Source organism: Phocoena sinus, chromosome 11, assembly GCF_008692025.1.
Source record: "Phocoena sinus isolate mPhoSin1 chromosome 11, mPhoSin1.pri, whole genome shotgun sequence".
NCBI classification, from domain to species: domain Eukaryota; kingdom Metazoa; phylum Chordata; class Mammalia; order Artiodactyla; family Phocoenidae; genus Phocoena; species Phocoena sinus.
This window is the reverse complement of record NC_045773.1, coordinates 102,207,090-102,225,075: the sequence shown is the minus strand read 5'-3', so window position 1 is coordinate 102,225,075 and position 17,986 is coordinate 102,207,090. Positions and strand designations below refer to the sequence as shown.

The 17,986-nt window shown below is 54.4% G+C and overlaps 1 protein-coding gene across 1 annotated transcript; it reads left to right on the top strand.

Annotated features, from left to right (window-relative positions):
• The first annotated feature begins 3,335 nt into the window (after positions 1 to 3,335).
• Positions 3,336 to 17,061, top strand: WRNIP1 (WRN helicase interacting protein 1). Its single transcript, XM_032650027.1, is given in 12 exon segments — positions 3,336 to 3,518; positions 3,521 to 3,570; positions 3,572 to 3,645; positions 3,647 to 3,759; positions 3,762 to 3,835; positions 3,837 to 4,223; positions 6,068 to 6,259; positions 6,701 to 6,942; positions 12,768 to 12,997; positions 14,479 to 14,634; positions 15,719 to 15,798; positions 16,353 to 17,061. Coding segments are annotated over 12 exon segments (1,908 nt in total). The 5' UTR covers positions 3,336 to 3,484; the 3' UTR covers positions 16,629 to 17,061.
• Positions 17,062 to 17,986: the final 925 nt, after the last annotated feature.

Genomic DNA, 17,986 nt, shown 5'->3' with positions numbered 1-17,986 from the left:
GGCAGCACGCGGGACCTGCACGAGGCTGAGACTTTCCCGGTGGCCACTGAATAGATCGCTGATCTGAGAGTTGAGCCACACACGGAATCCGTCATCCCCATTGTGATTCTGGGGCAGAGAACAGACACGGTTACACTGCTCAAAGAGAACGCCAAGTCCGGCTGAAGACAAGAAAGCAGTGAGGGATTAACAGAGGACATTTAAGCCGAGGGCTTACTGCTTTACATTGAACTCATTTACTGCAGCCTTATAATAGAGTTTACACTTATTTGTATTTATGCTGATTTAAAAAGAAAGTTTAAATCTGGTTAGCGGCTGGTATGGTTTACTCATTTTATTTTTCTACCATCACCATCTAGTGGAGAAAACTTTGAACTTCAGGCAGGATGAGCTGGGGTTCAGGAAAACAGTGTAATAGAGGGCTTACTCTGGCACGGTACTAAACACCTTTACATTCATAAGATCACTTAATTCTCACAACAGATTGAGAGGGAGGCATTACTGTTCCCCTCTTAGATTTGGAAGCTGAGTCTGGGAGGGGAAGGAGCTCGCCCAAGGTCACACCATGTCCAACTCAAGCCCAGATTCTAGGGCAAGTCCACTGCACTTTCACCTCACAGTCTATCCAAATGGTGCGATTTTATTCACGTATGACACCATGGGAGTAAAGTACATATACATATATGGAGAGTTTTGTCTTTTCTTCATATGTTTCCTTTTTCTTATTTTTTATTTTATATATTACATATACGAGCAGAACACTTGTATAAAAATAAAATGTGATTATACTATATAGCTTCGTATCTTCTAACTTTTACTCCATATTATGCAATGAATCTTTTCCCATTACAGTAAAAACTTTTGAAAATATATATTAGGTTTACATTTATATGTAAATACACAGTGTAGTCTTGAGATATATTTTTCTTTTTGAAATACGTTTTAAAAGACTGGAATAGGGTGCTGAAATATTAACAATGAGAATCTCTGAGCAGATTTTCCATAATAAGCATATATCATTTCTTAAAAAAAAAATAAGTTTTAAGCTTTACATTTATTAAAAGACTCAGGAAGCTTCAGAGTTGTTGCCCAGTTTGTTGTCATTATTTTAAAATATTTTGCTTGTGTTAGAGGAGACCACATGTCCATCTATTTCTATACGTATTTAAAATTAACGTAGTGTATTATATTTCCATACTTAGTAACACTTTCCTTCACAACTCATTTTGAGGACAGCGCTAGAACCTGATGGGCAGCAGAGAGCGCTGCACCAAACCGTGCCAGTTTGGCATAAGGATTATATTGAGCTAAAGGCAATTAAGCTGATACAAGAAAAGCTCTCTGCTCTCTCCCTACTTCCTAAGAGCAGGACATACATTTGCAAAGGTGTGTCGCCCCCTCCCATCTACCAGAAAGGGCAGAAGTTAATCACAGGAGAAAATTCTAGACCCTCATCAGCCCAGAGGTGGCCCTGGAGGAATCTGCATACCCAACTTTACTAACTCGTTCTTGTCTCCCATCAGTTTCCCACATATTTGCCTTCCCCCAACTGGCCGCCCTAGAAACTCAAGGTCCTTTTCCTTTGTCTTGTGGCTTCTCTACAAATGTTTTGTTCTTTTGATAAATTGCTACGTAAGCCCGCCCATCACCAGTTACTCCGTGTGTAGGGGCGCTGCAAATGTTAACAGTCTGTTTTTCTTTTTAATCTGTCTTTTGTCGGTTACATTCACAGGGCCCGACCTAATAACCCTAAGACAAGGAGAGAAGATTTCTTTCCCCGCCCGCAAACCTCTTCTCAAAGTACTTGCTTTTGTGAAGTTCGGGGGCTGGATGCTCTGGGCGATGAGTAAAAGGCTATATAAAAGCTCATGATCCTACATTTCAAATTGTATGATGGCCAAACAATAAAAGACTCCACAACTCATTCTTACTTACTTTTTCTACTAATGCTTTTTTTTTTTTGCGGTACGCTGGCCTCTCACTGTTGTGGCCTCCCCCGTTGCGGAGCACAGGCTCCGGACGCGCAGGCTCAGCAGCCATGGCTCACCATGGCTCACGGGCCTAGCCGCTCCGCGGCATGTGGGATCCTCCCGGACCGGGGCACGAACCCGCGCGCCTTGCATCGGCATCGGCAGGCGCACTCTCAACAACTGCGCCACCAGGGAAGCCCCTACTAATGCTACTTTTGAGCCTAACATACGTAGTTGGAAAAACTATCAGAAAGTCAGATTTCAGTCCTCTCAACACTTGCCAGCAGGTTGGGACACATGCTTCACAACCAGTATCAACTGAAGAAAAAACACTTCCTTTGCCCTTTCCTTTTATACTATCTTTTACCTAATTCTAGTTCTTTGTGAGGCATTCCTTTTTGTAAAATCATCTCGTATGAAGAGGCTCACTTAACCCTTAGGGGTCTGCGTTTGGGTAAGTTCCAAGGAGATGGTCTTGTGCAGATTAAATAAACATCCCGGTTTTGTCAACTTTTAGGAAAGTCCCTTCTTTTCTAAAATTGTCTCACTTCTGTTTTCATTCCCCTTCTATTTTCTTCTTCTAAATACCAAAAATGCAGGTTTGTGTCACATTTCTGAAGGAGAAGTTTAGAGAAAAGCAGGAACGCGTGTCAGAGACGGTCATCCCGTCGCCCAGGCCAGACCCCTCGCGGGACTCAACCCGACGTCGCTCGGCCCGGGGGCGACACGCGCGGCGGAGCATGACGCCGCCTCGAAATGCCCGGCCACTTCTAACATTTAACTACAAAACGGCCGTGAGACACCACGTGTGCGAGCGAGCGTTTCGGGTAAAAGGCCAACAATCTGGGGCGGACGGTTCCCTTTCCTTGTCTCTGGCGGCGGCCGCCGCCGCCCAAACGAACACTCCTACCCGGAGGACCTTCGGATTCCCTTTGCTCCGCCCCCACCCTGCTCCCCGCCGGCGCGTCCAGCGTCTCTCCCATTTCTCCGCCCCCTGCCCTTCGCCCCCTGCCCTCTGCCACTTGCGGAAAGCCACTCCCCTCGCGCAGCCGCAGCGCGTTTCCACGGCTCCGCCGGCGCCCCGTCCACGAAGGATAGGCCTGCGCACGCGCAACCCGCTGGCCTCTCGCGAGGCCGGCCGGAAGGGAACGCATTGCAGCCGGGAGAACGTCCACGGACTACACTTCCCGACAGTCCGCGCGAGCCGTTGCCCCCGGCGGCCAGGCGAACCTCCGTGGACTACATTTCCCGACAGGCCGCGCGAACCGTTGCGAACGGCCGGGGACTACGTTTCCCGTCAGGCCGCGCGGGCCGTGGCCAGCGGCTGCCGGGCGAGGGGCCGCGGACTCCGCTTCCCGGCGCGCCGCGCGAGGCGCCGGGGCTGCCGGCCGAGGGCGGGCCGACGCGGGCAGCCCGGACGTGAGGCATGAGCGGCGCCCTCCGCCGGCCCGCTCGCGTCCTGCCGCCTCCCCGAGCGAGGGTCGCGCGGCGCGGGGCCTAGCGCGGCGGCCGCCATGGAGGTGAGCGGGCCCGAGGACGACCCGTTCCTGCCCAGCTGCACCGGGTGCAGTGCCCCGTGTGCCAGCAGACCATGCCCGCCAGCGCATATCAACTCGCACCTGGATCGCTGCCTGCTGCTGCACCCGGCGGGCCACGCGGAGCCCGCGCCGGCCCCGCGCCAAGCGGCGCCGGCCGTCCGAGAGCTCCGCGCTCAAGCAGCCGGCCACGCCGACGGCGGCCGAGAGCAGCGAGGGCGAGGCCGAGGAGCCGGACGACGGCGGCGAGACCGAGAGCGAGAGAGCTACGACGCGCCGCCCACGCCCAGCGGCGCGCGGCTCATCCCCGACTTCCCGGTGGCGCGGGCCCGGCAGCCCCGGCGGGAAGGGCGCGGGGCAGCGGCCGGCGGCGGCGGCGGGCAGCGCGTCCCCGCGGAGCTGGGACGAGGCGGAGGCGCCGGAGGAGGAGGAGGCGGCGGGCGAGGCGGATGGCGAGGACGACGCGGGCCGCTGGGACGCGGACTCCGCCGCCACCTTCGAGGCCCCGGGGGGCCGCCCGCACGCCCGGGTCCCCGCGGCCGAGGAGGTGCGGCAGCTGCTGCAGGGGAAGCCGCTGGCCGACACGATGCGGCCCGACGCGCTGCAGGACTTCGTGGGGCAGGGCCGCGCCGTGGGGCCCGAGACGCTGCTGCGCTCGCTGCTCGAGGCCAACGAGGTGCCCTCGCTCATCCTGTGGGGGCCGCCGGGCTGCGGCAAGGTGAGCGCGTCCGCCCGCCCCGCAGCGCCCCCGGGCCGCAGGCGCGTTCTCTCCGGGCGTTAACAGAGTGAAGGTGTCTGAATGCGGGGGTGCGCGGGAAATCGGGGGACTCCCGTGGCGGGCCGCCCAGAGCCGTGGTCCGTCCTGTTCCGGGGGCGGGTGGAGTCAGGTGTGCAGCCAGCAGCCGGGAATTGTAGAATTTCTGTTGTGCTGCTTCCGGCTCTTTGTAGCCGTTGGTTTTTTCAGCAGACGGGTCTTCGTTAAAACTTGAGAGTGTGCTCGCTTAACAAGACTGACAGAACTCCTTCCCCCTGCGAGCCGCCTTCATCCACCGTTTTCCATTAACGGTCCTTAGGATGGCTTATCCTTTAAAGAAGCAACATCGGTCCATCTTGGTGGCCAGTGTTTTCTTAGGGCGGGCACAAGCCCAGAGGAGGGCACTTAGGATGTTGGGGTCTAGAGAACACGTCACTGGAAAAGCGCTGGGGAGGACTGGGAAGGAGCCCTAAGGAGACAGGAGCTAGGACGGAAAAAAGAGAAAGCGAGGAGATGCTGAAATATATATTTTCCTGTCTTCAGGGAAAGGGAGGAGAGGAGCACGAGGGAGCGAAAAGCAAAGCCCAGGACGAGGCACGAAGGGGCTCAGAGCTGTGAGCGGGCCCAGAGCCCTCAGCGCACAAGGGCTTTTACGGATTTTCTCCAGTTGTTCTTTCCAGCTTCGTCTCCCACAGCTTAATCGCATCTCCGTTTATTCCAGTTCCTAGAGTGCGTCCTACTCGTGGTGTGCCTTCTTGTTTGCACTGGAGCTTTTCTGAAGCCAGACACAATCAGAGTTGACCCAGGAAGCATGGCACCACGCGGTAGCATTCTTAGTGATTCCCTAGAGCTCTTAAGACGGTCAGAACAGCTAATCAGGTAGAGGGCGTAGAGGCAGATGGCAGGACAAACGCCCCTGCGGAGGGGCGCTCACAGCACATGCCTGGCAAGAGAGCCAGTGGGCCGAGCTGTTCGGAGTAGTGGTTGGTCGCCGGTCACAGGCGAGGCAGATGTGGCCTGTGGCTGGGCTTGCAGAGGAGCGGCCGCAGTGCATGACGGTGCTGTGCGACTTTCAGAAAACGGAACGCCCTCTTCCCACTCGTTCAGGAGCACATTTGCCCCTCGTGACACGGTCTTCCATTTTTCTTTACCTCCATCCTTAACTGCTATACTTCACTGCTGACAGTAATAATAAAGTTAATAACAGCGGGTGTGTGTTTATCAAGTACCCACTAAATGCCAGGCGCCAGGCGTCGCTTCCCGGGAAGCGCTGACAGGGTCGCGGTGCTGCTGTTCCGTCTCTGTCCTCAGTGGACAGTCCCACGGGGCGGGGGTCGCCCTGAGCGCCGGGGGTCATCACTGGGCGCTCAGTTCAAAGGCTGGCTCTCCTTTTCTGAGCTGACCTGCGGAGCTTTCGGATGTGGCCCCGCCAGCCCCGTGGGTCTGCGCCTCAGCCGTCCGTGGTGCTGTGTCCTTGGCTGGAGAGGTCACGGCTGTCGCCAGGCTCTGCCGCCTCAAGGTGGTCGCTCTTTCCGGGGGTTCCAGAGATCTTAGCGTCCCCAGGAAGGCATCAGATGGGGTTAGACACCAAGGAGAGGAGATCAGGATCAGCGAACTTTCAGCTGCTTTCCTGTTTTCTTTGTAACATTCTTTTCCACTTGGAAGCGCGCTGCGCTGTTTCCGATCGTATCTGCTGCCGAGCGCGCCTCAGCGTTCAGGCCGCGGGTGAACGCTGCCGCAGCTGCTCTGGCAGCCTGGGTGCGTGTCCTTCCATCTCACCAGCTTCCACGCTCTGCCCTCTGTCGCAGACCACGCTGGCCCACATCATAGCTAACAACAGCAAGAAACACAGCGTGAGGTTCGTGACGTTGTCGGCGACCAGCGCCAAGACAACCGACGTGCGCGACGTCATCAAACAAGCTCAGAACGAGAAGCGCTTTTTCAAGAGAAAAACCATCCTTTTTATTGATGAGATTCATCGGTTCAATAAGTCCCAGCAGGTATGTTCACTTCTTTTTACTTTCTTTTGGTCCTTGTGAATGCTGACTTGAGTGTAAAGCCCGTGAGGTCACTGCATAAATGCTCGGGGCTGGGGGTGATGATAACTCTCCGTACGCAGAAGCCTAGACCCTCAGCCCTTCTCCTTTGCCTGTGTCCCCTCACTTTTTCTTAGCATTTTTGTTTTAGTGACCAGAAAATGCTTCCTCTGTCTGATAAATGAAATTGTTGGTATACCTCAGAGCTATACGTATCAGAAACACCACTTTGGGTCAAGCTTCCAATTTTCATAAGTGTTTAAACGTCAGGACTCACGGTGAACAGTCTAAGTTCCTAACCTAATCCTGAGCTCAGAATTAGGAAAAGGAAGGAACAGCGGACTTACCCAGGATCCTGCAGGGTGTCGACTGGGGTCAATTTCTTTTGTTTTCCTCCACGATCAGGACACGTTCCTTCCTCACGTGGAGTGTGGAACCATCACACTGCTTGGGGCGACCACGGAGAACCCCTCCTTCCAGGTCAACGCTGCTCTTCTGAGCCGCTGCCGGGTTATCGTTCTCGAGAAGCTTCCGGTGGAGGCTGTGGTGACTGTCTTGATGCGGGCGATCAACTCCCTGGGGATCCACGTCCTGGACTCCAGCCGCCCTGCCGACCCTCTGGGCCACGGCAGCAACAGCGGCTCTGAGTAAGTGACTCCGGCTCCGGCAGGGCCCCGGGGTGGCACCTCCCGGAGAATCCCCGGCTGGGGCTGGAGGGGCAGGGTGGAGAAATGTCCTCCTAGGAGAGACGGGAATGGAGGAGGGAAGTGCTGGGTCACAGACAGGCAGACAGGTGTGGCTCTGTCTCTGCAAAGGGCTCCTGGCTTTTCACACGTGCGTTAGAGCCCATCGCGGGCTCGTCTGTAGTTCTTCCAGCTTTAACTGCTTAGCCCCTTGCTTTAGTTCTTGGGTGTTTGCTTTTGCGCTGACAGATTTGGGTCTTTTCCTAGCACACTTCTTCTTTAAGGCTTGGAAGACCAACCATGAGAAGCCTTATTATTTTCTTCACAGGGTAGACTTACCTTACGAATCTTTTGAAGTTTATGCTGAGATCATAATTTCCTGTTCTTGCAGTTTTTTTTCTTTTTAAGACACTAAGAGTTAGTATAAACATTACCATAAAACTCCTTAAGTCTTTCTAGGATGATGTTTGAGCACTCTCGAAGTCAAACTCAGTTCCGGGAAAGTAAAGAAATTTTAGCTGAAAATCGTGCATTAAAGGCTGTCCCTTTTCTCTTGGTGATCTCTTTCTGTATTGTGAGAGCTGTGTGACGCACGGGGGTGTGTATTGTGGATGATTTACTGGGTTACTTGGGGCAGAGGTTTTACCGTCTTTGTATTAGGGCGTATTCCTCAGCTGCCCCAGGGTCCCACGTCAGCAGCCATAACGCTGGGGGGCGAGGCCCATCTGCTGGAGGCTGGTGCCTCCACCCTCACCCCCACCGCTCTGGAGCTGCTTTTCTGTGACGATTAAAGCACAAGACCGAATTTTAGGCTCAGGGCTTGGGTTTCAGCTGCCCCTCCCCGTGTGTCTGGCCTCCGCCGCTCGCTCCTGTCTTGGATGCTGGAGGAGCTATGTGGTGCCTCGTGAGAGCCCTGGATGCGGCCGAGGACCCCATCAGCACCCAGGTTGCTTGGCTTTAGGGTAGAGCCGAGGCGGGACCGCCACCCACAGTGGGAGCTCCAGGAGGGGCCTTTGCGTGTGGGGCGTGCGCCGGGGTCTGCAGGGCTGCTGCCCGCTCTGTGCGTCCAGTCCAGCTTTCTTCCAAGCAGCACGTCCACTGCAGACTCACGGAGCCCAGTGATAAAGGGAAATTGAGAGGGGAAAAAAATCCTGACTTTTGCGTGTTTTTTGTGCATGTACTGGCTGTCGTTATATGTCTACAACTTTCTGTGCCATGTTTGTGTTTATCTAGGGTCATTTATTTATTTTATTCACATCAGTACTTCACGGGATGACTGTCAGGTTATCCCCTCCCCCATCACGGCCGTGCCGTAGTTTAAGTGAAACGAGGCCCAGAGCAGTAGGCAGGGTGCAGACGATCAGGCTTAACTCGTGGGTCTACTCGTTAGCAGTTCTGACAAGAAGTTAAGTTGGGAGACGTCATAGGTCATTGGCTCAGGAGGCTGAGACGCAAAAAGGCCGAGTCATGTGCCCCAGATTACACAGCTTGAATGATGGAGCTGGATTTTGAAAGCGTGCTTCTAACCCAGTTGGAAGAAGGAACCTGAAGTTCAAGGAGTTTACTTAGTACCTCCTTGGTACTGAGTGAAAGTGCTACTGGTGAGTATTAACATTCTGACCTTTCTCTGTGCTTCTTCGTGTCCAGGCAGACTGTATTAATTTGTAAAGGATTAGGAACCGAAGGCTTCCGTGTGTAATTTAGCAGTTGTGTCTTTTGACCAGATGAGATCTGCACATCACGCTTACCAGGGATACAGTTTGAAAAGGCATGTGCCCGGGGTCAGGCCCTGGAGGCTGTGGAGTCAGTAAATCTGTGCTGAGATCCACACACCTGGATTTTAGGAAAGTTCTCTGTAACGTGACACACGTCGCTCTTGTCACCCTGACCGTGGAGTGTTCCTTTTCCTTAGAGAGAGTCACAGAGCGTTGTTTTGTCATTCAGGGAGCGGGTAACTGAGCCACGTATGTGCTTCTGCATGAAATAACAGGCGTCTTTTCACTTACTTCACTCCTCCTGCAGCTTAGACATCCAGCTGTAGAATCCTCCAGACCGCAGGAAAACAAGGTGCACAAAGATGCAGGCCTTGGAAGGAAAGGGGGAAGGAGGGAGCTGGCCTTGCCGCTCGCGCCCAGGTTCCGGCTCAGAGCACGTGCTGCTCTCCGGCAGAGGACGAGGCTGTCACTTCCTTCCTCTCTGGGTCTCATTACTTTGGAATGTGATCTTTCCCAGTGCACTTAAACCCTTTTTTCCCTTACGGAACCGTGTTTTGAATCACATTATAACGATATAGTTTATGGTCTCCTGCTTATTTCTCTGTGGGATGCTGTACAATTTCAGGCAATCTACCCAAGGTAGATTGCGCCTCCTTTAGTTCTTTTATGACTTTGGAAAGTTACTTCCAAATGAAAAACATCGTAGAAGTGTACGCTTCCGTTTTACAATAGCCTTAAACTGTCGAGCCGGAGCACGGTCCCCGTGATCTCTGCAGTAGTGGCTGTTTGTTGAGGGGTTTTGCCAGGGGCGGTGCACGCGTCCCTGCCTCTGTTCTCGCGTGACCCTCCTCCGTTCCCTCTCCTGAGATCTCAAGGTGTTCTGGCGCATTTTTTCCTCTTCAGAAGCTGGCTGGAGTCAGTGGGGGTTGGGACGGACTGGCGGTGGCAGGGACCTCTGGCCGTCCTGTGCAGCATTCTTGGCAGCCGGTTCCCATCAGAGACTTGGCGCGTGACTGTCCCAAGTGGCACCTTGGTTAGTGGAGCCCAGGTGCTGACAGATTTGTTTGTGTTTACAAAGACTCATTTTGGGCGGGGCTGAAATGGGGGTGTGGCTCACATGGAAGAGGGGCTGTGGGCTCCCTGGTGGCGGGGGGGGGGGGGGGGGGGGGGGGGGGGGGCGGGGGGGGGCTGGGGGGGGCGGTGCCCTCCCGTCCCCTGACTCCAGACCTGATGGACAGGGTGACAGTGGAACAGTGTGGACTTTGGTTAAGAGTCTAAACAGCGAAGGAAGGATTTCCTTTTCCACCCATGTAAAACTCATGCCCATTTTTAAAGGCTAGCTCACAGTCTGCTAGTCGGCTTCTCTCATAATTAGCGAGGCCCGTGAGGAGGCGTGGAAACACGGGAGCAGCAGGAGGGCCGGGGTGTGAGGCCACCCATCTGTCTGTTCTCTGCCCCAAAGCACTTCATGCCTCTCGGTGCATCCGGTGGACAGTCACACAGGCGGGAGGTACGTGCACCAGAGCCCTGACCTGAAGGTGGCAGAGCAACAGGTGACTTTACCCCTTTGTTGCTGGTGTTTACATTTTTTATAATCCCATTTGGTAAACAAGTAATATTCAGAGTTCTGAGGTTGTATTTCAAAATAATAATTTCTGTTAGTAAGATTGCAAACACTATATGGTATAGCCCCAATTTTGTTTTGAAAATGAGACTATATTTATAGAATAGAAATTCACTAGGTGTTCAGAAGGTTCTCTCTGCCACCCCGTGTGTCCGGAGCTGCAGGTCACACCACCCAGGTCCAGCAAGGTTGACAGAGACGTGGGTGGACGGCCCATAGAGCAGATCCAGCAAATGACCTGGTAGCTGTCATTCGCTAGGTGGTACGGATAAGGGTTTTTTGTGGTTTTGTTTTCTTTGTACTTCCCATGTGTCACCATGTTTAAAAATCCATGTTTCACTCTGAGATTGTGGGAAGAGTGAAGTTGGTCCGTTCGTTGTGCAGATGTGGAGTGCACGTTCATAAAGAATGAAACATGATTTCCATCCTCGCGGCCCGGCGGTGGTGGGGGTGGAGAGACGGCGTGTCACCACCAAATGGCCCGGCTCCAGGTGACGCTCGCTCAGGGCTCCGGCTTGATCCCTTTCCTCCTGCAGATGGCCCTGCGGGCTCTTTGTTGCTAGGAAGCCTTCCAAGGAGATGGAATGCGTTGCTTTTATTAGTTCTGAAATGAGATGTTCAGGCCGTTTGGGTCTCCCTGCCCCCCCCCAACACACACAGGCGCATATACACACACGTACACATACATGTATACAAGTACACACATATATACACGCACACATGCACACACGTATACACACACACACACACACAGATGATGTGCCGTCACCAAGCCCCGACTGCCCTCCCTCTTAGGCATACCTGGGCTGCCACACCCCCTCTGATGGGGGCCCGTGCAACACATTCTCTTTAGTGTGGGTTGTCTAGTTTTTTCCAAATCATCAAAAATCTGCTTCAGGGCTTCCCTGGTGGCGCAGTGGTTGAGAGTCCGCCTGCCGATGCAGGGGACACAGGTTCGTGCCCCGGTCCGGGAAGATCCCACGTGCCACAGAGCGGCTGGGCCCGTGAGCCATGGCCACCGAGCCTGCGCGTCCGGAGCCTATGCTCTGCAACAGGAGAGGCCACAGCAGTGAGAAGCCTGTGTACCGCAAAGAAAAAAAAAAAAAATCTGCTTCAGGAACAGGCCGTCAGCTTTACAAAGAGCCAGTGAGGTGGCCTTGGTGTGTGTGGTGAGTGTCAGATGAGGAAGGGAAGAGGGGGCCCTGCAGGCGGTTCGCACAGCTCTGGGGCCCAGGCAGCTGTGAGGGGTCCTGGGAGAGTCACTCACAACGCAGCTAATCCCTGGGGTGGGAGGCGTTCCCTGGAAGGCTTGGCTTTGGTGGGGGAGCAGGGAGATGAGTGAGAGCGGTGGCTTGGGATCGTCAGGGAGTGAGGTGCAGACTGGGGTCGTTCTGGCTGTTCAGCAGAGCGAGGGGGGGATGGGTGTGTGGTCAGGAGCTCTGCATGGACCTCCGTAGACAAGCTGGGCCCCTCTTGTGGCCACCTCCCACTCCCCGCCTTGGCCCAGCCCAGCGGCTGCCTAGGAGCTGTTTTCCAAGCAGCCGATGAAGGTTGCTGATGACACGGGTGAGCCGTCACTTTGGACAGTTATTTTCTGCTTTGCGCACGCGCAGCTGACACCTAGCCGGGAAGAGTAAGACCCCCAGGTAACTAGGTGTGTCACATAGCTTGTGTGACTAGACTGGGAATAGGAAAAGTAGTTCAGTTAGAGTCGAAAAGGAGTCGTGGTTAGACCTCCTTGACGAAGGTCCGCGTGTGCTTGGTACCCCCGTGGCAGCATATGCCCCAGGCCTAAATCCCAGAGCCCTGCTTCTGGGTCCTGCTGTGCCCAGAGGGGCCGGGGACCTGGTGGGTCATTTGTGAAATAAGGAACATGTGTGTGCCTATGTAGTTGTCACTCAGTGTCTGCGGGGGAACGGTTCCAGGGCCTCTGCCCCAACAGATACCAAAACCCGAGGGTGGCGGATGCTCAGGTCCCTTCCGCAAGGTGGCGTAGCGTTTGCATAGGACCTGAGCACATCCGTATGCTTCAGGTCATCGCTAGAGGACTTGAAATACCGAACACAACACGTAGATGGTCGTAAATATGTTGTGAGTGCTTTGTAAGTAGTTGCTGGCATGTGGCAGATTCAAGCTGTGCCTTTTGCAACTATCTGGAATCTTTCCCCGACGTTTTCCATCCAAGGCTGGTTGAATCCGTGGATGCGGAACCCACAGAAGCAGAGGGCAGAGCGTCCAGTGAAATCACCTCGCGACTCCAGGGCAAGGCAGTTCTCAGTCTTGATGCCAACCCGTGTGACACCGTGGACCCGCTTTAACACAGTGGTTTGGGATCCAGGGCAGAGGCTTGAACCTCGGGTGCCTCGTTAGTGGCCTTGCAGGGACAAAAGGTCACAGAGTGCTGTGGGGTGAGCGTGTCCCCCACGTGTGACGCGCTCTTGGTGTTGCAGGCCCTCCGTGTTCATAGAGGACAAGGCAGTGGACACGCTGGCCCGCCTGAGCGACGGGGACGCGCGGGCCGGACTGAACGGGCTGCAGCTGGCGGTGCTGGCCAGGCTGAGCGCCAGGAAGGCGTTCGGGAAGAAGAGCGGGCAGAGCTACCCTCCCAGTCGCGTGCTGGTCACCGAGAGCGACGTGAAGGAAGGCCTCCAGCGCTCTCACATCCTGTACGACCGAGCAGGTGAGTGACCGCCGAGCTGTGCGGCCCCCGGGCAGCTCCGTGTTGGTCATAGAGGTGCCTCCCGCCCAGAGCCCATCTGATGTAACGGTAGCTAACGTGGAAGTTTGTCTTTTAATTTTCAAAACCACCTTAGGCAGTAGGTGACTATTAATGTTACCCCACTTTACAGATGGCAAAGCCTGAGTTCACAAAGCAAGTGCTAAAACTCATCCTCAAATCCAAGTCTGACAGATTCTGAGGACAGGACCTTCCCCTGTGTCGGTGCTGCCTGCACGCCAGCCCGCCCCACGGTCACCAGCCTCACCCCTGCTGCACATACCTACACGCGCACACACACGCACGTGTGCTGTCAGACACATCCCAGCCAGGGGTTCCTGTTTCTCGGGGTCATGTTCCATCACGGGGAGCCACGCACAGCGGGGACCCCCGTTCTCCACAGCTGTGTGCTGCCCGCCTGGGCCAGGCCTTGAGAACATTCTAGAAGCCTTCCCCTTCGTGCCGCCCCGCTGTCACATCCCCACCCACAGTGGGTCGGCAGACACAAATACACTTCAGATCCTAGAGAATCATCCTCTCACAGGCTTTGTTCCATAAATATGGATGATAGAGGCCTCACCCTGGAACCTGCTCGCTGGTACTCTTGGCCTTTTTTGTAACTCTGCTGAGACAAAGACCGCCACCCCCAGGATTTTAATTATTTCTTTTCATGTAGTCTTGCATATAGTTACCCACCTGTGGGATTTGGTAGCTAGCTCCAAATATATTTCTGTGTCAGAGTGAAGAGATTTCCAAATGAGAACAGGTCCTCTGCCCTGCGTTGAGGTTGAGGTTCTACACAGACAGTGTGGAATTCTAGGCTATAAAGTGGTGTGTGGTAAAAGCAGAAATAGAAGCTAGCGTAGAACGTCCATCTCACACACGTGCCTACAGCGCTTGCTCTGTGCCTGGCGGACGTTATGAATACAGCCCCGTGAGCTAGCTGGTGTTGCACCCGTTCTACAGGTGAGGGACCAAGACACAGACGGGGTCAGACTTGCCCACGGTCACGTGGCCGGTGCGCTTGGCATTTAAACCCAGGCCGCCTGACTCCAGAGCCCGTGGCCTCGACCGTGTTACCTTCATCGTGGACCTAGTAGAAGTGTGAGACCCGAGGACCTCTGCAGCGGGGGAGGCTCGGGGCCGCCTCCTCGCTCACAGTCGGCGAGGCAGGCGGAGGAGAGCTGTCCTGCGTGCTCCGTGTCCGCAGTGGGCTGGGCCCGCACTGCCAGGCCTCGCGCCCACATCCAGGCTCAGCGTCCCACACCGGTCACCGGGCAGCTTGAGCACGGCTGTCCCACCTCGCTCTCCTCAGGCCTTCCTGGGCCCTGCGCTAGTTCAGGCTTCCTTGAAGTCAGCCGAGTGAGAGCAGCGCCTGGCTCGGATGGCGTGTGGGCGCGGACCCCACGTCCCGCCACGGCTGAGCGGTGCTCTCTGGTGTCCAGGAGAGGAGCATTACAACTGCATTTCCGCGCTGCACAAGTCCATGCGGGGCTCGGACCCGAGCGCCTCCCTCTACTGGCTGGGGCGCATGCTGGAGGGGGGCGAGGACCCGCTGTACGTGGCCCGGCGGCTCGTGAGATTTGCCAGTGAGGACGTGGGTGAGTGACGGGGGGCCCGGGGCCCAGCGGTGCTGCTGCCTTTCGGCCTGGGAATCTCTTGGCTCCATGTGGGGCAGGTGGGGAGGGGGAGCGTCAGTGTGAGCACAGCGGCTTCTTCCCGGGGGGCGGGGGTGTGCTCGGGGTGTTTGTCTCCCAGAGTCACCGTTTTCTGCTTCCTCTGCGGTGTGGACCATGCAGGAGGACAGGCCCCCTCGTTTCATCTGCACTTTGCTGCATGTCACAGACAGTGCGTTTTTTACGAAGTGAAGGTTTGTGGCAACCCTGCGTCATGTGGGTCTGGCAGCACCCTTTTTCCCACAGCAGCTGCTCCCATGGCGTCTCTGTCACACTTCGGTAATTCTCGCGGTATTTCACACTTCTTGGTCTCCGTTATATTTTTGTGATGGAGATGTGTGACAAGTCGTCTTTGATGCCACTACTGCAGAAAGACTGGCTCACTGAAGCCTCAGATGATGGTTAGCATTTTTTTAGCAATGAAGTATTTTTAGACATAATGCTGTCGGTGACGGTAGCGTGTAAACGTAACCTTTATACGCACTGGGAAACCAAAAATTTCATGCGACTTGCTTTATTGCGGTATTCACTTTATTGCAGTGGTCTGGAACCAAACCCACAGTCTCTCTGAGGTGCCTGTGTTGAAATAAAAGAAACACTTTAAATTTGCTTTGCCGTCAGGTGTTCTGGTTCCATCAGACAGCTCCTGAGAAGGAGATGGAAGGTTCTGGACACTATTTAAAGAAAACGACCAGAAAGCTCTGCCTTGCTTTGGTTTAGTACATGTTCTGCTTTTAATGTGTCCGTCCTTGTGACTGTCTTCACGGCCTCTGCTCCTTATGTGGGTTGTACGTAGTCTCCTGTTTTTCCTGCTAGCTGTAGAGTTTTTATCCATGAGGAGACAATTCTTGACGCTGCACAGCACCCGCTCAGTAAATGTCTCGAGTACGCCAGGGAGATCAGATTTTGCTGAGTGGATTCTTTTGGTCAAAGTCTGCAGGCAGTGATGGGTCAGGATGGGGGTGTGCGTTACGACTTACACGTGCCTTTGTCTCTGTGTGTGTGGCAGGTCTGGCCGACCCGTCTGCATTGACACAAGCAGTCGCCGCCTACCAAGGCTGTCACTTCTTAGGCATGCCCGAGTGCGAGGTAAGGGGACCCGCTCCGTTCTTTGCAGATCGGTCCCTTGCTCTCACGCTGTGTCCCTTCGTGGTCCCTCACCGTGGATGCCTGGGACACTGAAGAAGCTGCTTGGCTTTCTCACTCGCATCTTAGAATCTTAAGACTCTAGAGAGGGGACCTCGGGTGTCAGCAGGGTCATGTGTTCAAACTGGGGGAGTCCTGAGTGCCGAGGAGGTGCCCGGGGTTTCCTGGGGACAGAAGTGTCAGAGGGGCCAAACAGGAAATCTCCGCAAGTTCACCCACAAACAGGGCCGCTCCTGCTTAGCTTTATATATTCGAGTTTCAAGAAAAATTTCACGTAATAAAATGTTCTTTCAGTTTAAAAAAAAAGAAAAGAAAAGAAAACCAGTGGTCTGGTTCAGCCTCTCGCCTCAAGCAGGAATGTCTTCTTTCTGTCCTAGGTGATCCAGACTATGGGCAAAGCAGGGGAGTAAAAGCCTGGGGGCGGGGATGGGGGCGGGGGGTCTTCTCAGGACTAACCAGAGGCGGCGCCTCCGTGACAGTGGTGCCCTCTCGCCCAGGTGCTCCTGGCCCAGTGCGTCGTCTATTTGGCCCGAGCCCCGAAGTCCATCGAGGTGTACAGCGCCTACAACAACGTCAAGGCCTGCCTGCGGAGCCACCAGGGGCCCCTGCCCCCCGTCCCCCTGCACCTGCGCAACGCGCCCACCAGGCTTATGAAGGATCTAGGCTACGGCCAGGGCTACAAGTACACCCCCGTGTACAGCGAGCCCACAGACCAGGACTACCTGCCCGAAGAACTGAGGGGCGTGGATTTCTTTAAGCAGCGGCGGTGCTGACTCGGAGGCTGGGCCCGGGAGGGGAGGCCCTGGATCGCCGGTGGGTGGCCTGGCGGGAGTTACGACAGGCCGACCTTTCGTGCCAGAGGTGTAAGCGTTCCTGGAGTGGGGGAAGCTTCCTTCAGCCGAACGTGTGGCGTCGAGATTGTGTTCGTTTGCACCCTGTGCGACATGATGCTCATGAAGCGGCCTGGCAGCTTTGTGCGATTAATTAACGTTAGGAGGGATTATCTATTTTGTCATAGTATTTAAGTCATAATGTCATTTCAGAATTCAGTTCTGTAGGGTTTTTTTCTTTTAACAAAATGTATATTCTGGGTAGTTTCAATTGGCAAAGAAATGTAATTGTGATTTAATACTGCATAGTGTTTTGGGTATTTTTTTTATATGCAAAGGTCTTATGAGCCAATAAAACTATTTCAAAGTACTTCAATTTTTGCCTGTTTTTCCACCTGGGGTCCGAGGTACCAACACCTGTCGCCATCACAGTTTGGTAGGTAAGCGCTGTGAAAGAAAAATTTTCATAGGTGACGTTGGAAAGTTTGGAAGTCCGTGTATCTTTCGAAAATTAACTTTTAACCATTTTGAAGGATTGTAAATGGCTTCTGAAAGAATCAGCAGCCTCCCGTCCCGGGCCTCCCCACTTCTCCAGACTCTTGAAGCCCCGTGTTTCTAAATGATATATCCGATTTTTGCCTCTGTGTTTGCTAAAGCTAAATATGCCCCCGCACGCACACACACACACACACACACACACATCACACAAACACACACACACACATACAGAGCTTTCGTTTCCTTTGTATCTACTGCTGATGTAACCAAAAGGGGGCTCCAGCAGCTCACTGTGCAGAAAGCCAATAAAGAGGCCAGGTTGGTGGAAAGGAAAGTTTGCTTTTATTTCGATGCCGGCAGCCAGGGTTGGGGGAGGGTGAACTCGTGTCCGAAGGCCGGACTCCCCCCTGACAGTCAGGGGGCAAGGGCTTCTATAGGTGGAGGGAGGGGGCTACACGCAGAAGAAACAGCACAGGCAGCTCTGGCAGGCGTCTTGATATTGGCCACGCGGTGCCCTGACCGGCGGCATCTTGATTAAGTGCAGTCAGTCTTCAGTTCCAAGGTCGGTTGGTTCCCATTTCCTTGAGGGCCAGTTCTCGGAATTGTGGCAGCTTGTGTCACGGCTACAGTCCGGTCCTCGTGCAGTTCACTTCTTCCACCTGGTGGGTTTCAGTGTCTGCCAAGATGGCTCACAGGATGGGGCTCAGAGTATCATCTGTGGCCCCTGAGGAGGAACTGCAGGCCTTGACTGCGCTATCGACTCAACTATTGTCTTGTCCTGTTGAACCACTTTCCTTTGTTTC